Source organism: Chenopodium album, chromosome 10, assembly GCF_948465745.1.
Source record: "Chenopodium album chromosome 10, dcCheAlbu1.1, whole genome shotgun sequence".
NCBI classification, from domain to species: domain Eukaryota; kingdom Viridiplantae; phylum Streptophyta; class Magnoliopsida; order Caryophyllales; family Amaranthaceae; genus Chenopodium; species Chenopodium album.
In genome coordinates, this window is record NC_137843.1 from 56,502,763 (window position 1) to 56,525,921 (window position 23,159).

Below are 23,159 nucleotides of genomic sequence, written 5' to 3' on the forward strand. Positions count from 1 at the left end.
TAGGATTCAGTGGTGCAAGTCGCTGCAGGAGTGGGAGACAGAGTTGAGTGCTGATTTACGTGAGCGCGTTAGTGTCACTGGACTACGACACTTGCCGTCTATCATGCATTCCCACATTGATTGGCCTCTGATCTCTGCGTTCGTTGAACGGTGGCAGCCGGATACGAACACTTTTCACCTCCCTTTTGGTGAGATGACCATCATGCTACACGACGTCGCTTACATTCTTGGGATCCCCGTTGACGGGGACTTGGTGGACATGGTCAGCGACAGTGCGTCTCTCCAGGCTGATTTTCAGGAGTTGATGGGGTTGAGTAGGGATGAGCTGTTGGTGAAACCAAGAGCAGTTTGGGAAAACGGTGCTGTTGCGGTGACTACCATTTATGAGCGGTGCAAGTTGTTGGATCGGGTTCCCGACGTTCAGTTCATGGCTTTCTTTGTTACACTCTTCGGTAGCACCTTATTCGTTGACAAGAGTGGTAACCGCCTTCTTCCCTCCTGCATTTTGGAGTTGAAGAAGTCTACTGACGATCTTGACCGTTACTCTTGGGGGTCAGCTGCACTTACTTTCCTTTATCGTCAGTTGGGTATCGCCTCCCGTGTTGAGTGTAAGGCCATTGATGGTTGTCTCACGCTTCTCCAGGCATGGATATATGAGTACTTCCCATCCTTTCGGCCATGTCAGGGAGCTTTGGTGGTACAGCCTGGTGAGGCTCGTGCCTCGATGTGGGATACTAGAGCACAGTCCAGGGATGAGCACCGACTCGCATCATTTCGGGCCCGACTTGATCAGATGACTGATGCTGAGGTATGGTTATTGTTTTATTAAACGTGTAATATTGTTTAACGTGTTGTCATGTAACGTAACATTCTTATTGTTATTGCATATGCAGGTTAACTGGCGGCCCTACTCTCTCACCCCTGCGCAGGACGTCCCGAGGACCACTTACATGGGCTGTATACAGTGTCGGGACATCGTCGAGCCGTATAACCCAGACAGGGTCTTACGGCAACTTGGTCACGTGCAGGGGATACCACTCCCTGGTTTTGTCCCTGACGAGGCGTATAGACCTGCTAATGTCCGGTCGTACAGCGTCACTTTTCGGGGTCAGGTCTTATGGAAGAAGTTCGGTCCTGGGAGCTGCTGTCTCGGCTTGCATGTCCATCCACCTCTACTAGATGAGATTCCCACATGCTCACCTGACTATTTGCCATGGTTTTTTACGTACTCCCATCCTCGGCTTATCTGCGATACTGGAATTTAAATTGCGTTTTTAATTACAAGTAGAATTTCTATTAATATTATGCCATGTTGCTATCCTACTTGCATATCGTTGGTCCCAATCTTGGACGCTAAATTCACGAACGTCATACCAAAATCCGACTATTGGGGGAACAGGGAAATTAGGAGACATTTGCAACCGCACGTAGTGATAGTTCCCCACCGTTAGTAGTGCAAGCTCCCTACTCGGGCCCGTGGAAGCGGACGGGGCACTCCACGGTAACACAGTGATGCATGGATACACACCTACACCATCAATGCCTGTACCGAATAGCATAATGACAGCGTTGAACAGATTTGCGATCGGGAACAAGTCTTGAAACACTGCCATCCAATGGTCGCCTGTGCACCTACCACCAGTCCACGTGATACGACGAACCTCATTTTCCAATTGATCACCGTAAATGTGAGAGTAGACGTTAGGATGCCTGGTTATCTCATTCGCAATCACAGTCCTGTCCAATATCCATTCCTCCTGGTTACCCCAAAAGAATTCTGCAACACAACGAAATCCGCAGTTGCCATCACCGATAGGGTCTACCCATCCTTCCAAATACGGCAACATGACATTTGGAAACCAATCGACGTACAAAAACTCGTCGATGTTCATCTGATTACCTGTAAATACATCATCAACGCATTAATTACATATTCGCCATTCATTACGTAATGTACAAAAATATTAATAATAATAACAATTTATACCAGGTGGCGTCCTCATGTTTACAGATTCATTTGATATTCCACGACCGGAGCTGGATGTAGAACGACCCCTGCTTCTACCACGACTTCGCCCACGAGCACGACCACGACTACGACTGCTCGGAATGTGCTCGAACCCACTTGCATCCCGTCTAGTAGACGAGGACCACTGCTAGCCTTGTGGTCGACCCCTGGTTGTCTCGTTTATCTCAGGTTCTTCGTAATCTCCTTCTTCAGGGTGAAGCTCCGCAAACAACACTCGGTTCACACTCCGCACAAAACCGGGGTCGCGTTGTAGAACCTCATCAACTAGGGATCTAAATTGTGCAGTGTCCTGTTCCGACTCATCAGCAAAAGTATGAATGCCTACACCATCCCCAATGACGAGAGTCTTCCAAAAAGGATGGACCTGATCCAAATATAAACCCGTGCCACCCTGAATCGAGGTATATATGGTACAAGCACATGGTAGGCCGTGTGTCATCAACAACGCACAACCACATCGCTCGTACACATCATCAGATAACTCTCTCATCCTGGTCACCTCATGCTTCAGAATTTTGAGACCGTGGAAGGACATATGGCCACTGAGATTGTGCAACGGCATGCCCCTATACTCCACTCCAATTCGTCGTCTGGAGTCCTCCAAATGATGACGAATTCCAATAAGCAGACCCTCTGTGGCGCGGTGCACACGACTGAATATTGAATCCAACGACCCTCTGGAACTACCGAGCCATTGTTTAAGCAAAGAATGTTGGCTCTCCACCCTACACGTGTTCACGTTGCCAAAGTGCAACACCTGATTCGTCCATACCAAGATAAACTTCTCCTTGTGTACAAGCCAAGTTTTTTCCACATAATCCACAACGGTACATCATGATCTTCCCCAAGTATCCCTCATTTGACGCAACTCAAATTCATACTCAGCCTCAGTTGTTGCATTCATGAGTTTTGACCACCTCCCATTTCTAAATTTCTCAGTTAACACCATATCTTTCTTACACAAATGATATACCTTGGCCAACACATCTTTGTTGATATGCCATCTACATAACAAGTGAGCTGTGTCTGGGAATACCTCTTTCACCGCCTTCAACAGTCCCAACTCTCGATCAGTTAGAATCGCAGTAGGAGTCACTTCAAAACCCATATACAGCTTCAATTTCTCCAACACCCACTTGTAACTCTCATAAGACTCTGTCTTCATTAAAGCATACCCGATCAAAAAGTTTTGGTTTGTCGGTGTGACCCCAACAATCTCGAAGAACGCCATGTTGTACCTGTTTGTCTTGTATGTGGAATCCATCCCTATGACATGTGGATAAGTCCGCAACATATTCGCCATCTCTGGATGTGCCATAAAGGCATGGGTGACAACACGTGTTTTGGGGTCAGCAGCTACCCAACTAACGTACTTGTGCTCGTTGGCCAAGTGAAAAAACTGGTTTACGACATCTCTCCCTTCACTATCATCAACCCTTAAACGACTTCTGAAATTATAGATGTGCCTCATGTTAGGGTTCTCATTGGGATACGCATCTTTCACAGCTGCCATTATGTTACTAGGTTTTGCACATGCTGAACTCATTTGTCGAACCAATTGCTTCGCAGCCGGACTTAAACCACTCAGTTGTCTATGACCCTCTCGATAAACCATCATAGGGTGGTTGTGCATGCCATGCAAACCAGATACAGGAATTATTTGCCACCCAAGATCATCTACCACACATGTGATCTTGATCCGAAAAGGACATTTGATACCCTTTCTTTTTGTGTTTTTTCGTACAGCATTCTCCATATCCCTGTCTTCGGCTGTATTTCTATGGGCACGATCGCACTTCAGATACTTGACCGGCCGACCATCTCGTTGTGTCTTATACGAAGACTTTGTAAGGAAAAAGCCGCAACCAATAGAGATGTTTTGAGCCCATTCAAAGGCCTCTTCAAAAGTTGGGAACATCGTTGACGTTATAAAGACTGCACTGTAGTCAACTCCATCACCCCCATAATCCGGCAATGACGCCTAAACAAAGAAATAACATGAAATTTAGCATAATAACCATGATAATAATGGAAATAAAAAACATAATAATCACAACAATGATCACAACTTAATTCTACTTATCATAAAAATAACAATAATAGTAGTAGAAATAATAACAATAATAATAATAATAATAATAATAATAATAATAATAGAAATAATAATAATAAAAATATTAGAAATAATAATAATAATAGTAATAATAATAATAATAGAAATAATAATAATAGAAATAATAATAATAATAATAATAATAGTAATTAAAGCAAAGATTTTTTTAAAAAAAAAAAGTACAAAACCGCCCTAGAAAACCGGTTTGACCATGGTCAAAACGCCCAGGAAAAGCGGTTTGACCATGGTCAAAACGCCCAGAAAAAGCGGTTTGACCATGGTCAAACCGCCTAGAAAACCCGTTTTGACCACGGTAAACCGGTTGTCCTAGGCGGTTTGACCATGGTCAAACCGCTTTTCCTGGGCGTTTTGACCATGGTCAAACCGGTTTTTTCGGGCGGTTTTGTACATTTTCGGCGAGAAAAATTAAAAATTTACCTCACCAAGTGGGTCCGGCGGGGTGGACACCCTGCTTTCCGCCTCCGACATGTAACCGGGTGGCGATAGTGGTGGTGCTGGTGGTGGTGGTGGTGGTGGTGGCGGTGGTGATAGTGGTGGTAGTGGTGTTGGGTGTTGGTGGTACTGGCGGTGGTGTTGATGCTGGTAACCGTGGCGGTGTTCGGTGGTGGTAGAGTTTACTTTAGCTCGGTTTTGAGAGTTAGAGTTATGAAAGGGATGGAAGATAAGAAATAGAGTTGAAGAGGGTAAGAAATAGAGTCAAGGGTAATATCGTAATTATTTTGTAATTTTGCGGGCGTTTTGAGTAATTTGTGGGCGTTAAATAACAACCCCCAAAATAAATCATGGCAATACACGTGATTGACATTTGACAAGTCAATAAAAACTAAAAAGTGAAGTCTTTGAGCAAGTCGTTTGTATCAGTCTTCGTTGCTACTACTCCAGAGGTAAACCTTACAAATTTTATCACTTCATTCCTATAGTCAAAATCATCCATACATTTTTTTTGTTTGTTTAATTGAGGAAAAAAAGATGATAAGGTATTTCGTTCTCATGTATTGCTTTTTTTTTTCTTTTTTAAATAATAGTAATAGTAATAGTAGTAATATTCATTGTTCAAAGAAAAATTTGTCAAGAATAAGTCAATCTTTGGGTGGTTAGCTCAAAATAAGCCAACCTTTCGATTAACCTAAAATAAGTTGACTTTTGAAGGGTATTTTCTCTTAATAGGTTGAATAACCTACAACCTACTAAACAAGTCATTATTTTAATTAAAAAGAATATAATAAATTTTATTAAATGTTAATTATATAATTACATTAGATAGACAACTTTTTTATATAAAAAATTTTCCCAGCCACCCACCATCGAGTTAGTATTAGGTACTACTGGAGTATCATGCTCATGATACTCCAACATATTAAGTGAAATAACATATGTTTAAAACAAAATAACATAAAAAGTTATGAGAGTATATAAATGAAAATAAACAAAAAATAATCAAATTTTCAATTTCATTTCTCTCTCCACTTTCTCTCTCCCCGCCTTTTCTCCCTAATTTCCCAACCCACCATTTTAACATTATCAAATCCTTTATTCTTCTCAACAAAAATCACAAAAAATCTTTCGATTATTATTTTAACCACTCAAACATACAAGCACAAAATTGCTCAATCAAAATTGAAAACCAATTTCACTACATAAAAAATGGTTGATATTCACGAATAACATAAAGATAGGACAATCGGGAACAAGCATGAGCAAAACAAAGTTATAAGTAGATTGAATTAGTTTTTGTTTTTAATTTAATTAATTGAAAATGTACTGCTAATTTGAATTAAACATGTCAATTTGATTTGATTCAATCGAATCTATGTTATTTTTGAATTGGAAAATTTGTTAAAAATAATCCCAACTTTCACGTATTAAATAATCCTAACTTTGGGGTGTATTCGCTCAAAACAGGCCCAAGTTGATAAAATTGTTACAAAAATATATAATACTACCTCCGTTTCTTTATAGTTGACACGTATTCCTTTTTAGGAAGTTTTTTTTAGTTGACACGTTTCCTTTTAAGGTAACTTTTTTACCTTGCATTTACAAGCTACCCTACTTGCTTTTTCGTTCTCTCATTCTCTCTCATCTCCTTAATATATGTGCCTTAATCAAACACGTCAACTAAATAAAAACGAAGGAAGTAGAAACTAACTCATGAGATTTCAAATCAACACCATCAATAGAAATGTTTTTTTTTCTATTGAACCCCACTATTGTACAACTATATAATGGTAATTTAAATGTTAATATTGTATTTTTTGCATAATCTCCACCATATATATATATATATATATATATATATATATATATATATATATTAACCTTCTAAATTATAGTTTATTTATTCTTCCCTTAATTAAAAGGTTTCAAAATCTTATAGTCGATTTAGTATTATGTTGTTGATGTTTGTAATTTTACCAAGGCAATAAAGGGATAATGTTTATTTGGCCTAGAAAATTAGGCTAAAGCATCAATAATGCTGTAGCCTGTAGGACCTTCTTCACAGAGTAATTCCAAGTTTCTGATCTTGATTAGCAACAATTAATCCTCCTCTTGTCCAAAAAACAAAAAAAAAAGGAAAATTTGTTGAAAACCATCTTATAAAAATCAAATTTTGTTGAAAACCATCTTATAAAAATCAAATTTTGTTGAAAACCATCTTATAATTTTTTTTTTGTCAAAACACACCTGCTTTAAATTTTTTTTTGTTGAATCCCACCACTTTTCAGATTTCGACTATCGATTGACATTTCCGGTGTTGATTAGCATGTGCACCTCACGTGACCTACTTAACCCAACTCTTCTATTATTTTCCCCCCCATTTTCCCTTCATTCATTCCCCTTTCGTCACTTACGTTTCCGTGCAATTATATAAAAGGTTATAAAAACCAAAATATGATGAAGAGGATTGACGAAAAGGGGAGTGAATGGAGGGAAAGGGGGGAAAAAATAAAAGAAAAGTAGAGTTAAGTGGGTCACGTGAGGTGCACATATTAGTCAACGCCGGAAATGTAAGTAATTAGCGGAACACGAAGAAATGGTGGGATTTAACAAAAAAAATTTTAAAACATGTGTACCTTAACAAAAAAAATTTTAAAACAGGTGTGTTTTGACAAAAAAAAATTTATAAGATGGTTTTCAACAAAATTTGATTTTTATAAGATGGTTTTTAACAAATTTTCCAAAAAAAAAAAAAAAAAAATCCTCCATAACTCGGGTTTGAAAATTCAAGATGGATACTTCTATGAGATAATTTCATATCCAACTCCTGAATTCCAGAGAATTGGCAAGAGCTTCTTGAGCTATACGGATCGGAGTATCAGCACCAGTGGTTACTGATTAGCCTCTTCTGGTATTTGCCATTTTACTCATTTTATGTGCTCTAAATTTATTTGTACTTGCCATTTATTAAGATTATTTTGTTGCTAATTGTCTTTGATTTATCTTGTGTTGTTTCCTGCAACTGGAATTAGATCAGATTTTAGCTTGGTTGTTAGTTGTTGGGAGCTGCGAGCACTACTACATTTTTGAGTTAATGCAACGACTGAAAATGGGCTAATACAACGGCTTGCTTATTACCGTCACATTAGAAAGGGCTAATGCAACGACTATTGTACTACCAATTTATTTATGCATACTAATGCAACGGTCTCTACTACGGCGTCGCATTAGCCTGTGAAGGCGTTGCATTAGTTAAGCTAATGCGACGGCAGTTAATCATAGTCCCTATTTAGAAATTATAGTACGATCAATTTACAAAATGCCGCCAAATGAGTGTAAATCGAAATTTTTGTTTTTCAAATTATTTCAAAACCCTTCTTCTACTTTTATTTTTTTGAAATAATTCTAACCCTTCTTCTAACTTTAGATTGCCTTCATTTATGTGTGAGAAAAAGAAGAGAGAGAAACTCTATATTTCTCCATAGTACGTAAATTCCCAATTCAATTCCTCCCAACAAGAAAGAGATGGTCATCATCCTCAACAATTTAGGAATCGAAAATTCAAGTCTGGTGAGAAATTCTTTTTACTATCTTCAATTTTTAATTGTTTTGTGTTTGGATTTGGCAATATAGTACTTTTTCCCTTTTTTTTGCTCATTCTGCTCTTAGATCTGGTAAAAACAAAGGGTTTTTTTTTTTCCTCTTCTTATCTATTCTTTATATTTATTACTATTGGTTTCAATTGCAAGTCTGCAATCAATTAACAAGTATTCCGTGGATTCGTTTTTAGCATCATCTAATGATGTATATTTACCAATTTCTTATCCATATGAATATTTCCAATGGTATTGAAGTAATACAGTACAAATAAAGTAGGTTGTAGTTGCTAGATGTTAAATTAAGCTATGAGATTTAGTTGTAAACTACGGAATTTGGATCTAGATTTTATTGAATCTTAGAGCTCCATCGTGTAATAAAGACGTTTTGCTTTTCATTTTTCTTGTTTCGCCATAGTGCTCTAAATGTATTTCCAAAAAACCTTACCTGCCTTTGTGTAGTATGCCCTGTAGGCCTGTACTGTAGTAATGACACCTTGCATTGTGGAATTTAAGATTAATAACTCATATATTGGCTTTTATTAAAAATGAAAGGGTTGTCGATTTATTTTGATAACATTAAAGACTACTAAATACATAGTACAGATTTATTTCTCTGATTAGCGACTTAGAGTCACTAAACTATGTCTAATAGCCCATCAGTTTAAAGAGATGGGAGTATTGTGGAATTCAATATTATGGACTTTATTATGGACTCCAATTACAATGTTTGGTTAGTGGCACTTGACCTTGGGTTTTACAGAGGCATCTCTAGATCATTATTAGTCTTTTTAAGCTTTTAAATCTAGCTAATAGAACATTCATTTCATGTGTAAAATGTAATGGTTACTCTATTCATCCAACATCCTAAATTGAAGTTTTTTGTTTCCTAACTCTTGCTTTTTTTTTGTTCATAGCAGGGGAAAAATTACTAGATAACTTTGTTATAGTTAGACTTTGAGGTTATATCAATTTTTTCTTACTCTTTCTTTATACAATATTGTAGTAGTTTGGAGGGTAGTATGTTAACTATGCTTTCCTTGTTTGTTATTTAGTTTTTTTTTTTTTTTTTTTTTTTTTTTGTTATCTTTTTGAAATTACAGTAACATGTTCTTCAATTTAGTATACTTTTCCATTAAACTGACTTTAATTTAGTTGTGCTAGTCACCTATTATATATACAAAGCTTAAAAAAAGTTCTAGTTTGCAACAAATTAAAGGCCTTTAGATTTGTTATTAGTCCTAGTTATGTAGCTAGTATGATTTAAAGACTATTAATGTATGCTTAAACTTCTCTATTAATTCTTGAGGTAGGTGGTTGCTTGGTTAGACTCATTTAGAAACATTACGAAGAAATAATTCTATTGTAAGTTCGTAGGTTGCTTTGGAGAAGTCGGGAGGGTTAGTGTGATTGTGTGAGTAGTGTGGATTGTCTCCGAATTCTCTCCTCTTTTCCCTTCCTTATGGAATGATAAGATTCTATTTTCCTCTATTGACTTAGTATCTTTCTCCTCACAACGAACACTCATCAATAAACTGCACTATCTATAATACCCTTCCCCTTAAGTTAGGCCAATTCCTGATAGTCTAGCAAGAGATTTCCTTGGGGTAGGAGCCTTTCACTAAATCTAATCAATATGAACAAGGTTAGTTGGATTAATCTAGGCTGTGATGTGATGCTGTGTTGTGCTCTTGTTGTTAAATTCGTTATGTTGTCAACATGTTGCTTGCTGCTGTCTCTAATGAGCTATACCAATGTGTAATTTAATGTTTATTATGTGATGTTATATGCTGGTTTTTAATGTGTTTACCCTAAAGAAATAAGTGAATCTGATATTACCTATGTTGTTTACAAATCTCATTGTGTCAAATAATTGTTAATTTGATACAATTAATTTTTATCCTTTTTTTTTTTTTTTTTTTTTTTTTTTGGCTTTAGCTTTGTCTTGACTACTTGTCTTCTAATCAAGGGTTTATTTTATTTGTTTATTTTTGTATTAGGTAGTTCGGGAACTAAATTTGGATGTTTTTTTTGTTGTTTTCATAAAATTGGATGGTATATATTAATTATGTATGTTGCTTATTTATCAATAATGCAAGACTGTAAAAAAAAAAAAAGAAAAAAAAATTTATGCAAGGCATAAAGTCTTAGAGAAAAATTGTAATTTTCTTCTTGACATGTTATGCAGGGACTATAATTGATAACATCAACCATGGTATACAGGTGGAGAATTATAGGCTTTCAATTTATTATGGTGGCGATTCTTGCTCAAGCTCAACAAGCTCAAAACTAATGTCACAATTTTGTTTTTGAAGAATAAACATTTAGTTATAGGTGTTGTTTGAACTTTTTTTTTGTTTAAGTCTGAAATTGTATGTATGTACTATGGATTTTTTTAAATCTCAATAAAATATCTATTTAATTTCTCAAAATTGTCATTAATTATATAGTTTCTTATACACTTAGGTTTACATATACTATATTGTTTCAAAAAAGAATATATATATATATATTCAATACATGAATATTGGTCGTCGCATTAGCTACCTTACCGTTGCGTTAGCTGTATATGATTGTTGTATTAGCTAAATATGGCTAATACAACGGTTATAAGGGTGCCGTTGCATTAGATTTATAGCTAACGCAACGGCACTAGTGTTACCGTTGCGTTAGGTCATTTCGCCGTTGTATTAGGGCTAATGCCACGCCAGCGGATGCCACGGTTTGGAGACGTTGCGTTAGGCCTATGACAACGGTTTAAGGGCTCTAATGCGACGAATTTAGGCGTTGCATTAGGCTTAAAATGTAGTAGTGGAGTAAGGTTTGATTCTACTTTTTTTTTTTTTTTTTTTTGAATAAATTAAGGTTTAATTCTACCGACAACAAGGGAAATTGGTCTTCTAGAAAATTTCCAATTTCATAATACATGATGAATTTCAAGTGTTAAATTGATTGAATCATTCTTTGGATTTTGTTTTAATTTTGGCTTTTTTTTGGCACTAGCAATTTCAAAAATTCACTCATCACAACTCTATATCTTCAAACTTTAATTTGGATCGATCAGTCATAACCCTACTTCTATTTCCCTTCCTCTCTTTTTCCACACAGTTTCTAAGCCAAAATGCTATTTTTTCATTAAAGAAGAAGATTCATATACTTTTTATGGAACAATTGAAAAATCCAAAATGACAATATGTTTAAGGAAAAGACAAGTGAAGACCAATTTGTCATAATCACCCCCCTTAAATCACCGGGCCATCACCCAACTTCGATTCATAATTTCTAGTATGAGTCTATGAACTTTGAGAGCTTTAAACGTTTAAACGTCGGAAAAAATACAAAAACTTAAATTGATCAGATCATAACACTTGATTCAATCGAGTACATGAAGTTCTTGACGAAAATGTTAAAACATGTACTTAAGTTAATTCTAATTCATAAGATTTTGATTAAAATGTATTACTAATTTGATCTAAGTCATCGTAGTACGGTCGACTATAGACAAACTTACTAGACCATAGCCAATAACTGTCGACGCTAGTCGTTGAAACTTATCATCCAACGTTGGAACAATGGTAAAATTTAAATCCTTTATCTAAATAATCATTAAATATTTCTTGAAAAAAATTAAATTTAATCAATCCGGAAGAACAATTTAATAAATTTACAAAATAATACGGAGTAGAAAAACTCATGCTAATATAAAGTACAGTATATCTCTTAAAGTTTTACTTTGTACGACCTAAGTAGACATGATGGGTTCTATTACTTCTATAGGCTCGTACCTTTGTATTCTTGAGTACAAGTATGTCTTTTCCGTTTCAATATTGTTGTAATAATAATAGTATTCATCTATTAACTTTGTTCAATTACTTAAATTATTTTTCATGTTTTAGAATAAGGCGTTGTTCACTTCATCTTAAAAAAAAAAATATGCAGTAAAAATAATTTTAGTTCAGCAAAAATATTTTCATCTCAGTAAAAATAAGTTCAGTTTATTAAAAATTGGTAACTTTAAAGAAGAAATATAATATAAAATCAATAAATAATTTCAGTTCAACAAAAATAATTTCAATTAAGCAAAAATAATTTCAGTTCATAAAAAATAAGGTGAAATGAACGGTGACTAAGTGACAAAAGTTGAACAATATTGTTTACATGGCCTAGAAAATTACAGTACACTGAAAAGGCATCAATTATGCTGTAGGACCTTCTTCCGTAACGCGGGTTTGAAAATTCAAGATAGACTTTTCTATGTGATAATTTCATATACGAGATTGAACCGAACTATCCAATTCCTGAGATTTGGCAAGAGCTTCTTGAGCTATACGGAGTACTAGTAGGAAAAACAAAGAAATCTTTTTTTTTTTTTTTTTTTTCTTAAGAAACAAACTCCTCATCACCAGTGATTACTGATTAGCCATTATTCAAAAAAAAAAAAAAAAAAAAAAAAAAAAAAAAAAAAAAAAAAAAAAAAAAAGATTACTGATTAGCCTCTTCTGGTATTTGCCATTTTACTCATTTTATATTTTCATGTGCTATCAATTTATTTTTACTTGCCATTTATTAAGATTATTTAATTTGTTGCTAATTATGAGCACCAATTTGTCATATGCAGGATAACTAAATGAAATAAACACCGAATATAATCATGGCAGAATCAATCGTGGCATCAGCTTCCTGTTGGATTATTTCTTTACTGGAACGAGAGGCTGTTACATTATTCAAAGTTGCGGATCAAGTGAAAGGCCTCCAACAAGAGCTGGAATTGATGCAGGAGTATCTCAAAGACGCCGATGTAAGGCAAGAAGAGATAGAGGTTGGCACTTTGATACGCCAAATAAGGGAGCTTGTCTATGATGTTGAGGATGCGATTGATAATTACATCCTTTTAGTCCCAGCAACAACTGAGAAGAAAAGGCGGCTCATCAAGAGATTTGGTCGATTTCTATATAAAGCTCCTGAAATCTATACAGTCGGAAAGGAAATAAATAAGATGCAGAGTTGTGGGGTGTCAGATGTAGTGGAGGGAGTGATTGGTTTGCCAGAGAGGTGCCAAAACTGAGCACAAATTTGGAAAAGTTGAAGGTGATTGTGACTACAAAAAAGGATCTGAAGTAGGGGTGGCAATTTCACCCTGACTCGATGGATATCCGATCCACCCGACCCGAAAAAGTGGACGAAAATCTGACAACTCACGGATTTCAATCGGGTGACGGGTGGATCGGGTGATGGATCGGGTTGGCGGGTTGGTGTAAATCCGACCCACCACCCGACCCACCCATCCACCCGAATATTTATAATAATATAATATATACGTATATTTTAATATATAAAGTCTATTAAAAAAAAATAGCACAGCTAGGGTTTTATTTTCACCGACTTCACTCCTTAGTCCTTAGCCTCCACAACACTTTCTCTCTCCTTTCTCTAAGAAGACCCCTTAGTCCCTTACTTCAGTACCTGCAATTCTGGCGATGCTCCAACGGTCTCACCTCTGACCAGATCGTGCAAAATTCTTACAGATCGGCATCCTTGAAGGACTTACCACCATTTAATTATTCGACTCATCCACAATCTTGTAAGTATATGTTTCTTTTCTTTCATCTTCAATATGTATTTGGAAATTTGGAATGAAATTATTTTTCTACCTAGTCTATCATCTAATCCTGATTTTTGAGATTGCACTACTTGTAAATATGCAAACTTTTTCAATTTTGATATGAGTATTGTATAATTTTGAAGTGTATGTAAATTAATATCATAATTAGAGAATTTGTCTACTGTGAATATATTTAACTTGCTTTTGTGATTCATTATTATTATTTTTTTTTAAATCTGAAGCTTATACTTTGTTCTTAGATGAAAATGTTGACTATTAAATTTATATTCTTTGTTAATATTTTATTGTAATTATATTTTTTATGGTTATAATTTTATTTTACACTGTTAAAATTTTGTTTTTTTCCTTCTTTTTTATTATTGTAGGATGGAGAGGACATGGACATATGAAAGTGACTTCAAGAGTTGATGAAGAACTACTATAGTTCTATGATGTGAATTGAAGACTTGATGGATGTTCATCTCATTGTAGTTTTTTTTTTTATTTTTTTTGTTAGTAATCGCTGCTACCAACAAGGTCCAACAAAAAAGCTATGTACTATGTGTATGTTACTTGTTAGCTTTAATTTGAACTCTAATTATTATTCCCTATTTCCCTTTAATGTGATTGCCCAATTGATGCATGAAAATATAATGGTGATGTTTAATTTGTGCAGTCAATGTCGTTAAACAGAAAAATATAAATTAGCTAGTTATAACCCGATTAGCACCCGATCCACCCGATTCACCCGCGGATGATGGATGGAGCGGATGTGGATGAAGAAAAAGTCGGGTGATGGATGGGTCGGGTGGCAGATGGGTAGTTAACGGATGGAGGCGGATTGAGCTCCATCCGATCCACATCCGATCCATTGCCATCCCTAATTTGAAGGCTGCCTTCAAGTGCCCAAGCCTGACATCTGGCCGACTACATACATTTCACTGTGAGTGGAATGATGGTGTTGTTGGAGTTATTCACTTGTTCCCATAGTACAACTCCAAGTCTTGGTTCATTGATTTTGCTTCAAAAGATCAAAATTCAAATTTGCTTGATTGATACCATGATTATGGCAATTAGTTGACTTTGATCATCATATATTTCCTCCTCTCTAGCCGTTTAATACATAAATGGAAAACTAATTAGTAAACATGCATAATTAAAGGGTTTTTGATTGATTTCTTATGCATGGTTCCCGGGAAATATTAATTCCCTTCTTTTGACTTGAGCTTGGTGAAAACTTCTATAAATTGAAGCATCCTCCACTTCACAAGGGAGATACACAATTAAAAGCTATACTTCTCTTCTTTACTCCAAAATGTTACACAAAATAACTTTTAGTTTTGGGCATTGATCATTGTGTTCTCAATCTAGCTTTTCGTAGTACACCGGAGAGTTAGAGTCGTGTAACCCTGGAGGTCGATTGCTATGAGTCCGTGTGTACAAGTCACTAGTAGAAAAAACAAATTGGCAAGCGGTTCAAACCCCCCAATGGCAAGCGGTTTTGAACCGCTCCCTATTGGGGGGCTTGCCAATGGCCATTCAAATAGCAAGCGGTTCAGAACCGCTTGCCATTTGAAGAGAATGGGCAGCGGTTTTGGCGCCAAACCGCTGCCCATTTGGGCTATAAAAAATAAATTTTTTTTTTTCCTTTTTTTCACTGAAATTGATAAACAAACAATATATATATAAAAACAATAATATTTTTATTAATTAATTGATGTAAGTAGTACATTTTCATCAAAAACAAAAAAAAAAATAAAAATTAATACAAGTAATTACATTAATACAAGTTGTCTAAAAAAAAATTATACGAGACAGCACTTGTTCTCCACCACCAGCATCACCGTTCACGTGCACCACCACCACCCTCACCGTTCACGCGCACCACGCACCGCGCACCAGCACCAGACCACGCACCAGCACCACCACTATCCACCAGATCCCATCCCTTTTCGCCACCACAATCGACGCAACCATCCAACCACCACCAACGCCACCACAATCAACGCAACCATCCCACCACCGCCACCACAATCGACGCCACCAGCCCACTACCGCCACCACAATCGACGCCACCTGTATCTGGAACAATTAAAGAAAAAAGCTCAAAAAATTTACTCATGCAATGATGCAAAGAGAACATAAAATTTGAAATTAAAACCCACAAAACCCATCAATACCACCACCAAACCCAATAAACTCCGTAATTAAACATTTAATATCAACTAAATTGAACAAATCTAGAAAAATTAAACCAATACCCAGAAAAATTAATGGAATAATACAAGTAATTAAATCAGAAATTTGAAAAAAAAAAAAAAATAACTCTAAATTCTTACCTAAATTAAATTAGATCTGAAATTACACAACCTCATGAGTGTTGGTGTTGGTATTGCTCGGATTTGGTCGGATTTTTGCTTGAATTTGGTCGGATTTTCGCTAATTTTGGTCGGTTTTGCTTGAATTTTTTTTGCTTGGATTTTTACTCGACTATGCTCGGATTTGTGAGTTCGAAAAATCGGGGTTTTTTATGAGTTTTTTTGCTCGAAAAACTGGTGCTGCTTGAGAAGAGAGGAGAGAAGGAACGTGATAGATGGAGGAGAATGGAGAGAGGAAATCAGATGGAGGAGAATGGAGGAGGAGATGAGAGGAGAGAGAAGACGTGGGGAATGAGGTGAGGGAGGAGATAGAGGGACGTGAGAAATAAGGTGTGGAGAGGAGAGAGAAGGAGGCCGCGTGAGAAATAGGGTCTTTTAGCAAATGGCAAGCGGTTAATGGTTTGAACCGCTTGCCATTTACATTTTGGTAAGCGGTTCACCCAAAACCGCTTGCCATTTGTTTATATTAGTTTTTTTTTTTTTTTTTTGGGTGTTTTTGGAAGCGGAATTCAATAACCGCTTGCCATTTGGGGCTTCCCATTTAGTTTATTCTACTAGTGAGTACGGGGCAAATTTGACTTTAGGGCAGTGATGCTATGTCACGCCACGACATTAAATCAGATAAGTTTGTTCTATTATTAATTGCTATTAGTCATAATTCCTACAATCTAAATTCGAAATTTTATTTCTATTGTGGCTAATAGTGATACTTGTTTTTTATTTCTATTGTCAAGACTATTACTTGTCGTTTGTTTAAGCCATGAACTTTGGAATTTATATTGTGTTTTTGGATCGTGTGTGAAATCATCAATTTAAGGAGAATATATATTGCATATAATTTCTAATTATTCATTCTATAGTGCTGAAGAACAGGCTTTATAATCAAAGTAGCAATAACCTTATCGGGCGTGCCTTTTTCCCACACATTATTCATATTGATTGTCTTATATGAGTATTAAACAAAAGTATTCATATTGATTAATTCTTGTGTAATGGGTACGTGAGTTTGGCTCAGATTGGTGGAGTGCATCAAGGAAGGTGACCATAAGAGTTTTATTTATTGAGGATCTTTAATTTGATGTTGATATTATATGGTTACACATATTTGTGCCACTGCCAAATTTAGTGAATATATTTCTTGATATATGGTTGCTGTTGATTGATTTTAAGATACTTTTTGAAGTATACATTACTCCTTGAGCTGTGAGTTATTTCTTTTGCTAGTATAGCTAGAATAATTGATAGCGAATTAATACTCCATTCCCATTTCTTGATACATACTCCGTACAATGTTCTGTGATGATTGCTGAACCATTACTGCGGATCACGTATTGCATTACAGCTTATTTATTTAACCTTTGACCATTATTATTTCTTAATTAAAGTGACGCTTAGTATGAATTGAAGACTATAGTGAAGAGGCTCGTAATTTGTAAATTATTTCTAGAAATTGCTTTGCAATAAGTGAGTTAATGTTAGGTACTATTAACTGTTGGACTATTATCTCTTTACATCCATGTTGTTTAAACAGCCTTGTTAAATTATGAGCTATGTAGTATTATTACATGCTTTGTATATGTTTATATTGACTCTCTATTTCCATTTACCATTGTGTGGCACTACTGCCTTGAATTGTTTGTTTCCTTCGTATAGATTGAATTAAAAAACAGTTAGGGCATGCTTTGAGCCTCATAAACATGGGTATTAGTGACTTTATACTTCTTATGAAGAACTTTTATGATTAAATATGTTGTTTCAATTTAATGTTGAGGATCATGATTGATTAGGGGTTGTTGATGTGACTTTTGAGGAGTTTAGAATGCTATTGTTATTCCTAATATAGTATGTAGTGGATACGATAATTGCGTCCTCCGACTAAGTCAATTGTTTGTAAACCCTATGAGTACATAACTTATTGTTTTGGTGTAGCCTTACAGCTTGCTAATCCGATCTTCTCTCACAACTACCGCCTACATAAACTGGTGTTGGTTGGAAAGCTACAGGTGACCAGATTGTCTTTCATATTGCCACCAAACCTTGTTATATTAGAGTTGAAGGATAGCTATCTACAACATCAAGACCCCATGGTGGCCGCTGGAGCCTTGGCCCATCTGAAGCTCCTGAAACTTACAAATTCCTTCTTGGGGTCTATGCTTTTCTGCAAAGATGGCTCATTTCCTGTGCTTGAAGAGCTCTATATGGCGAGTCTTCCATGTTTGAGCAATTGGGTGGTACAGCCAGGCGCAATGCCTTGCCTTAAGAAGTTAGTGATTATTAAGTGTGAAGAGCTATACATGTTTCCCTTAGGCTTGACGTTTGTTACCACCCTTCAGCAACTCGAGTTTTTGGGATTGCCACAGGCGTTTGTCCATCAAGCAGGAGAATGTGGATGGTCAAGACAAAGCCTTAAGCTGCCTCATAACCTTGAAGCCATTATTGGACAATCTGACACTCCTGTTGACTTTTCCTCCATCAGCAAGCTCTACGAGCGGCTCATTGATGGAGTTTTCTTGAATAATAAAGCACAGGCTAGTTCATCACTCATTTCTATAAAAAAAATTTCCCAGTGTTAGTTGCTTTAAAGTTCTGAGTCGGATTTCCTAAATACTCAGTTTGAACTGTGATGTTAATCATGCAGAAATACTGGGTCGTGAAGCAAAATGACATCTACTATAATTGCTTCATGCTGTACGCCACGTGCCTATCTTTGCGTGAGTGTAACCCATTTAAGGATGTTCCCTTGGATAATTTCTGGGAATGGAGAAAAATAGAAGAAAGGTATAGGCTAACAGTTTGTATATCATTTGTTGTGTTGCTGCATAATTCCAATTAAGAGCGAGTAATCTAAATATTATCTGTTAAATTAATAGTTAATTGACTTGATTTGCATGAATTATTCTACAGATGATAGTTTGTGCTTGTCTCTAGTAAATTCATGATTCAAGAGGAATCATTATATAGGTTTAGTCTGTCTCGTTTAATTAAAATCTCAAATCCTTTATGCGTGTTCTTATTTGGGTTAATTTCTGTGCTGCAGTGAGGGAGCATTGATAACAGTGGGAAAATTGAAATCAGCACCTTTCAGTAACAGATTTTTCGATGTGAAGGGTGATTTTGACGCTGGATATCTCTCTCCAGAAATCACTTATGAAGTTGCATTTGTGATAAAAGTGCCTCTCTCAGCATCTGAAAGGTGTCTGAGTGCTGCTAGATATTATTTTTCCTACGCTGGTGGGACATCACATGAAGAGGAACTCGTGTTGGTTGACGAGCAAAAAGATGTATGGATTGAACTTATTGTTGGTGAATTCATGACATCTCCTGCATGTACTGACCAGACCATACACTTCAAGCTGGCGGGGATCGAGCCTGGGTTCGAAATTCGAGGTGTTGCTATAAGGGCTGTTCCAAAACCGGTCCGCACCGAAAGCATGGACCAAACTGGACCTTGGACTAGATCGGGCCGAAGACACCGGACTGGTCTTCGGGTTGAGATATTTAAAAAACCTGTCTTCGGTCCGGTCAGTTCTAAAACCCTTCAAAACTGGACTGGGACCGGACTGGGTATTTTTGTTTGAAATTACGAATTTATTTGTGCTGCCACAGCTCTACAACAGAAACCGATGTAGATTATGTAATAAACTGAATTTTTTTTTTTTGTTTTTTTTTTTTTTTTTGGAACGGTAATAAACTGAAATATTACAGGAGTATCAATGGGTTCTTAATGTATCCATAATAAAAAGTACTGTAATTCAGTTTCATAGGCAATTTACATGAGACATTGCTCACAGGGAAAACCATGACAGTTGCTTCTTTGTTGTAACACAACTCACACAGTCACACTGCTCGTTTGATACCTAGTCCAAGCAAAAATAAATTAAAAAAATTATCAGTTTGGTATACCATGCTCGCAGAGCTTCTTTAAGGCCGTAGATTGCCTACTTTAGGAGTACACATGAGTAACAGGGTGTGACATATACATATTGTGTTGGTTTACAAGCAAAAAGATGCATGAATTCAACTGTTATTGGTGAATTCATGATATCCCCTGCATGTATTGACCAGACTCTACACTTCAAGCTGGAAGGGATCGAGCCTGGGTTCTAAATTCAAGGTGATCTTATCAGGGCTGTTCAAACATCGGTCCTGACCGGAAAATTGGACTGGACCGAACTGAAGAAACCAATTATACCAACCTAAAGCTTTGAGCTTTTAACTGATTATACCCTTAGCTTGGTGTTGGTTCCCTTTCTCCGTCTCTCTTTTTTCCTTTTTATCAGGCCAATTTTCTTTGTTTTTTGTATCAACGAAGTACATTGTGAAGTAGAGGCAGAGCTAGGATGCTTGTTTTGATACTAATTTGTGAATTACCCTCTTATGAATCTACAAGATTTTTAGCTTAAAATACCCATGCTATTAGTCTATTACGGAGTAGTATAGGTAGTGCTGTCAAATTTCAAACCGAAACCGTTTAATTGCCCGAAACCGACCGACCCAAATGAGAACCGAACCGATAAAAAACCGATTTTTTTTGAAACCGAAAACCGACCCGAACCGTATTTTAGTAAACCCGAAACCGAATCGAACCGAATAATGTTAAACCATATAAGAACCGAACCCGTTAACAAACCGAACCGAATATAAACCGAACTGAAAGAAAACCGAACCGAAAAAGAACCAAACCGTATCTAACCCGAAACCAGTTCCAACCCGAAACCGTTTAAACTGGCAAAAAAACCGTTTACACCGAACCGTTAGCAAACTGCTACCCGTTTGCACTGAACCATTTAAAAACCGAACTGAGTGTAAACCGAACTGGTTATAAACCGAACCGTTTATGAACCAAACCGCTTCTAAATCGAATCGTTTACAAATTTTTTTATATAATTAAATGGATTTTTTTTTAAATTTTTTTTTTTTTTTGACGGGGATATAATTAAATGGATTAAATATTAGAAATCTTAGAATATTTTTTTTTAAATAGCAAGGCAAATCATTCATTAAGGTCTTAAGGATAATCAGTGTTCACAAACAAGAGCAAAACAAGCAGGCTCAGGCCCTGCCTCAAACTATTAGCAACACTACTGCCTCTAGTCATGTATACATTTGAGGTGATGAAACCAAATGAACAAAAAGCTTGTAATATTAAGTACCAAGGCTCTACTGTATTATACAAAAAATTTACAAAGCAAAAAAATGTCCAAGAGAACATGAATATCAATCAGCACATAACATAATTGCACAAGGATTTTTCATCCAGCTGAGGAGACTAGTCACTTGAACATATATAAAGTATCGTAAAAAAGAAGAGAAGGGTAATTTAGTAAACTTGAAATGGAACCGATATGAATAACGGTAAAGTGGTTAAACAATCGAAGAACCGAACCAGTTATAAACTGAACCGAAAAAGAACCGAACCAGCTAAAAACTGAACCGAAAAAGAACCGAACCAGTTATAAACTAAACCAAAAAAGAACAGAACTATTTCTAACCCGAAACCGTTTCCAACCCGAAACTGTTTGAACCGGGATAAAAACCGTTTACACCGCACCGTTAACAAACTGCAACCCGTCTGCACCGAACCGTTTACTACCCGGACTGTTTACAACCCGAACCGAATTAAAACCGCTTAAGAATAAACCGAAACCGAATCGAACCGATAACTATTTAAACCGAACCAAAACCGGCCCGTGAGACAATTAAACCGATTCCAAACCGACCCGATTAAATACCGAACCGATTTCAAACTGAACCGAAACCGAACTGTCAAACCTTTTTGACAGTGCTAAGTATAGGGCATTAGACTAGATAAATTTGAATCTACAATGTTTGATACAATTATAATAACATCATTTCAAATCTTTTATATTATCTTTATAACAAACATATTACTTTTTATTTGGTGTTCATAATTCTCCAATATACATTTACCTAAAATATTATTCCAACTCCTTTGTAAATGAAGTACTATTAGATTTTACTAAAAAAGTAATACTCCATAATAAAATCTATTAACTATTACTAAAATAGAAGTTTGCTGACATCATACACCCCCCTCCCTATCCTATGTGTCGCTTTCACATTAAAAAAAAACTATAAGTATTGTACGGGATAAAGTATTGTATTAGATAATAGATACATACTACGTTTATTGGTTGCCTATAAATACGGAACTATCAAATTGCATTACATAATCTATATATATCCATTCTAAGGTTTGTTAAAAAAAATTATATATATATAAAAAAAAAAGCTATGAATACGAAACTACCAATGATGAAAAGTGAGTGACTTTTGGCCACAATTCCAAAGTGAATTATAAGTATAAAAAAAAAGCACTAATTATCCTAGATTCCCTCCTATGTAATTGTGATGATAAGGGTAAATAAAAAATAAAAAAAATAAAAAAAAAACAATAATTATCCAAAGTAATTGACAATTTATTTTAATATATATATATATATATATATATATATATATATATATATATATATATATATATATATATATATATATATATATATATATATATATATATATATATGTTGCATTTTTTTTCAACATTACCTTTGTTTAGTGTGTCTTATGTATTTGAAGGTATGAAAATATTTGTCTTCCAATACAAATTTCAATTTGCAATTTAGTTTACTCAAATTGATGTCAGTTATTATGATTATTCGGTAGTAACTTTTCTAATCATGTAGGATTTATGAAAATGACTGCACAACAATATGAGTTCATTGAAGATATAACTCCAATGAAGGAAAATATGACAATTAAGATACGAATATACGCTTATGGAAGCCACCAAGCTTTGATAATCCAAATGGCTATAATAGCATTGAGATGGTATTTCTCGATGAAAAGGTATTGATAATATAATTATTCAAAACAAATTCTTAAGTTACATACAAAACAATATTAACTCTATTTTTCTAAACGTATGTTTTTTATAAGGTGGAAAGATTCAAGCATCTATTAAGAA

At 35.7% G+C, this 23,159-nt stretch overlaps 1 protein-coding gene and 2 long non-coding RNA genes across 4 annotated transcripts; 1 reads left to right on the top strand and 2 right to left on the bottom strand.

Annotated features, from left to right (window-relative positions):
* Positions 1-2,861: 2,861 nt before the first annotated feature.
* Positions 2,862-4,873, bottom strand: LOC145565472 (protein FAR1-RELATED SEQUENCE 5-like). The gene is made up of 2 exons (XM_081625462.1): positions 4,581-4,873; positions 2,862-4,010 (listed from the first exon to the last, which is right to left on the bottom strand). Exons 1-2 carry the CDS (start codon positions 4,629-4,631, stop codon positions 2,862-2,864), a joined length of 1,200 nt encoding a protein of 399 aa, XP_081481588.1. The 5' UTR covers positions 4,632-4,873.
* A 2,115-nt stretch (positions 4,874-6,988) lies between these two features.
* On the top strand, positions 6,989-14,471 carry LOC145562616 (uncharacterized). 2 transcript variants are annotated; one of them, XR_014094418.1, is made up of 3 exons: positions 6,989-7,509; positions 12,813-13,775; positions 14,183-14,471. It is a non-coding gene; the product is annotated as an uncharacterized LOC145562616 (long non-coding RNA). The 2 variants fall into 2 exon arrangements; XR_014094417.1 differs by lacking the exon at positions 6,989-7,509 and adding an exon at positions 12,458-12,696.
* A 1,009-nt stretch (positions 14,472-15,480) lies between these two features.
* LOC145564243 (uncharacterized) lies at positions 15,481-16,596 on the bottom strand. Its single transcript, XR_014094777.1, has 2 exons — positions 16,136-16,596; positions 15,481-15,878 (listed from the first exon to the last, which is right to left on the bottom strand). It is a non-coding gene; the product is annotated as an uncharacterized LOC145564243 (long non-coding RNA).
* Between the last annotated feature and the right edge of the window lie 6,563 nt (positions 16,597-23,159).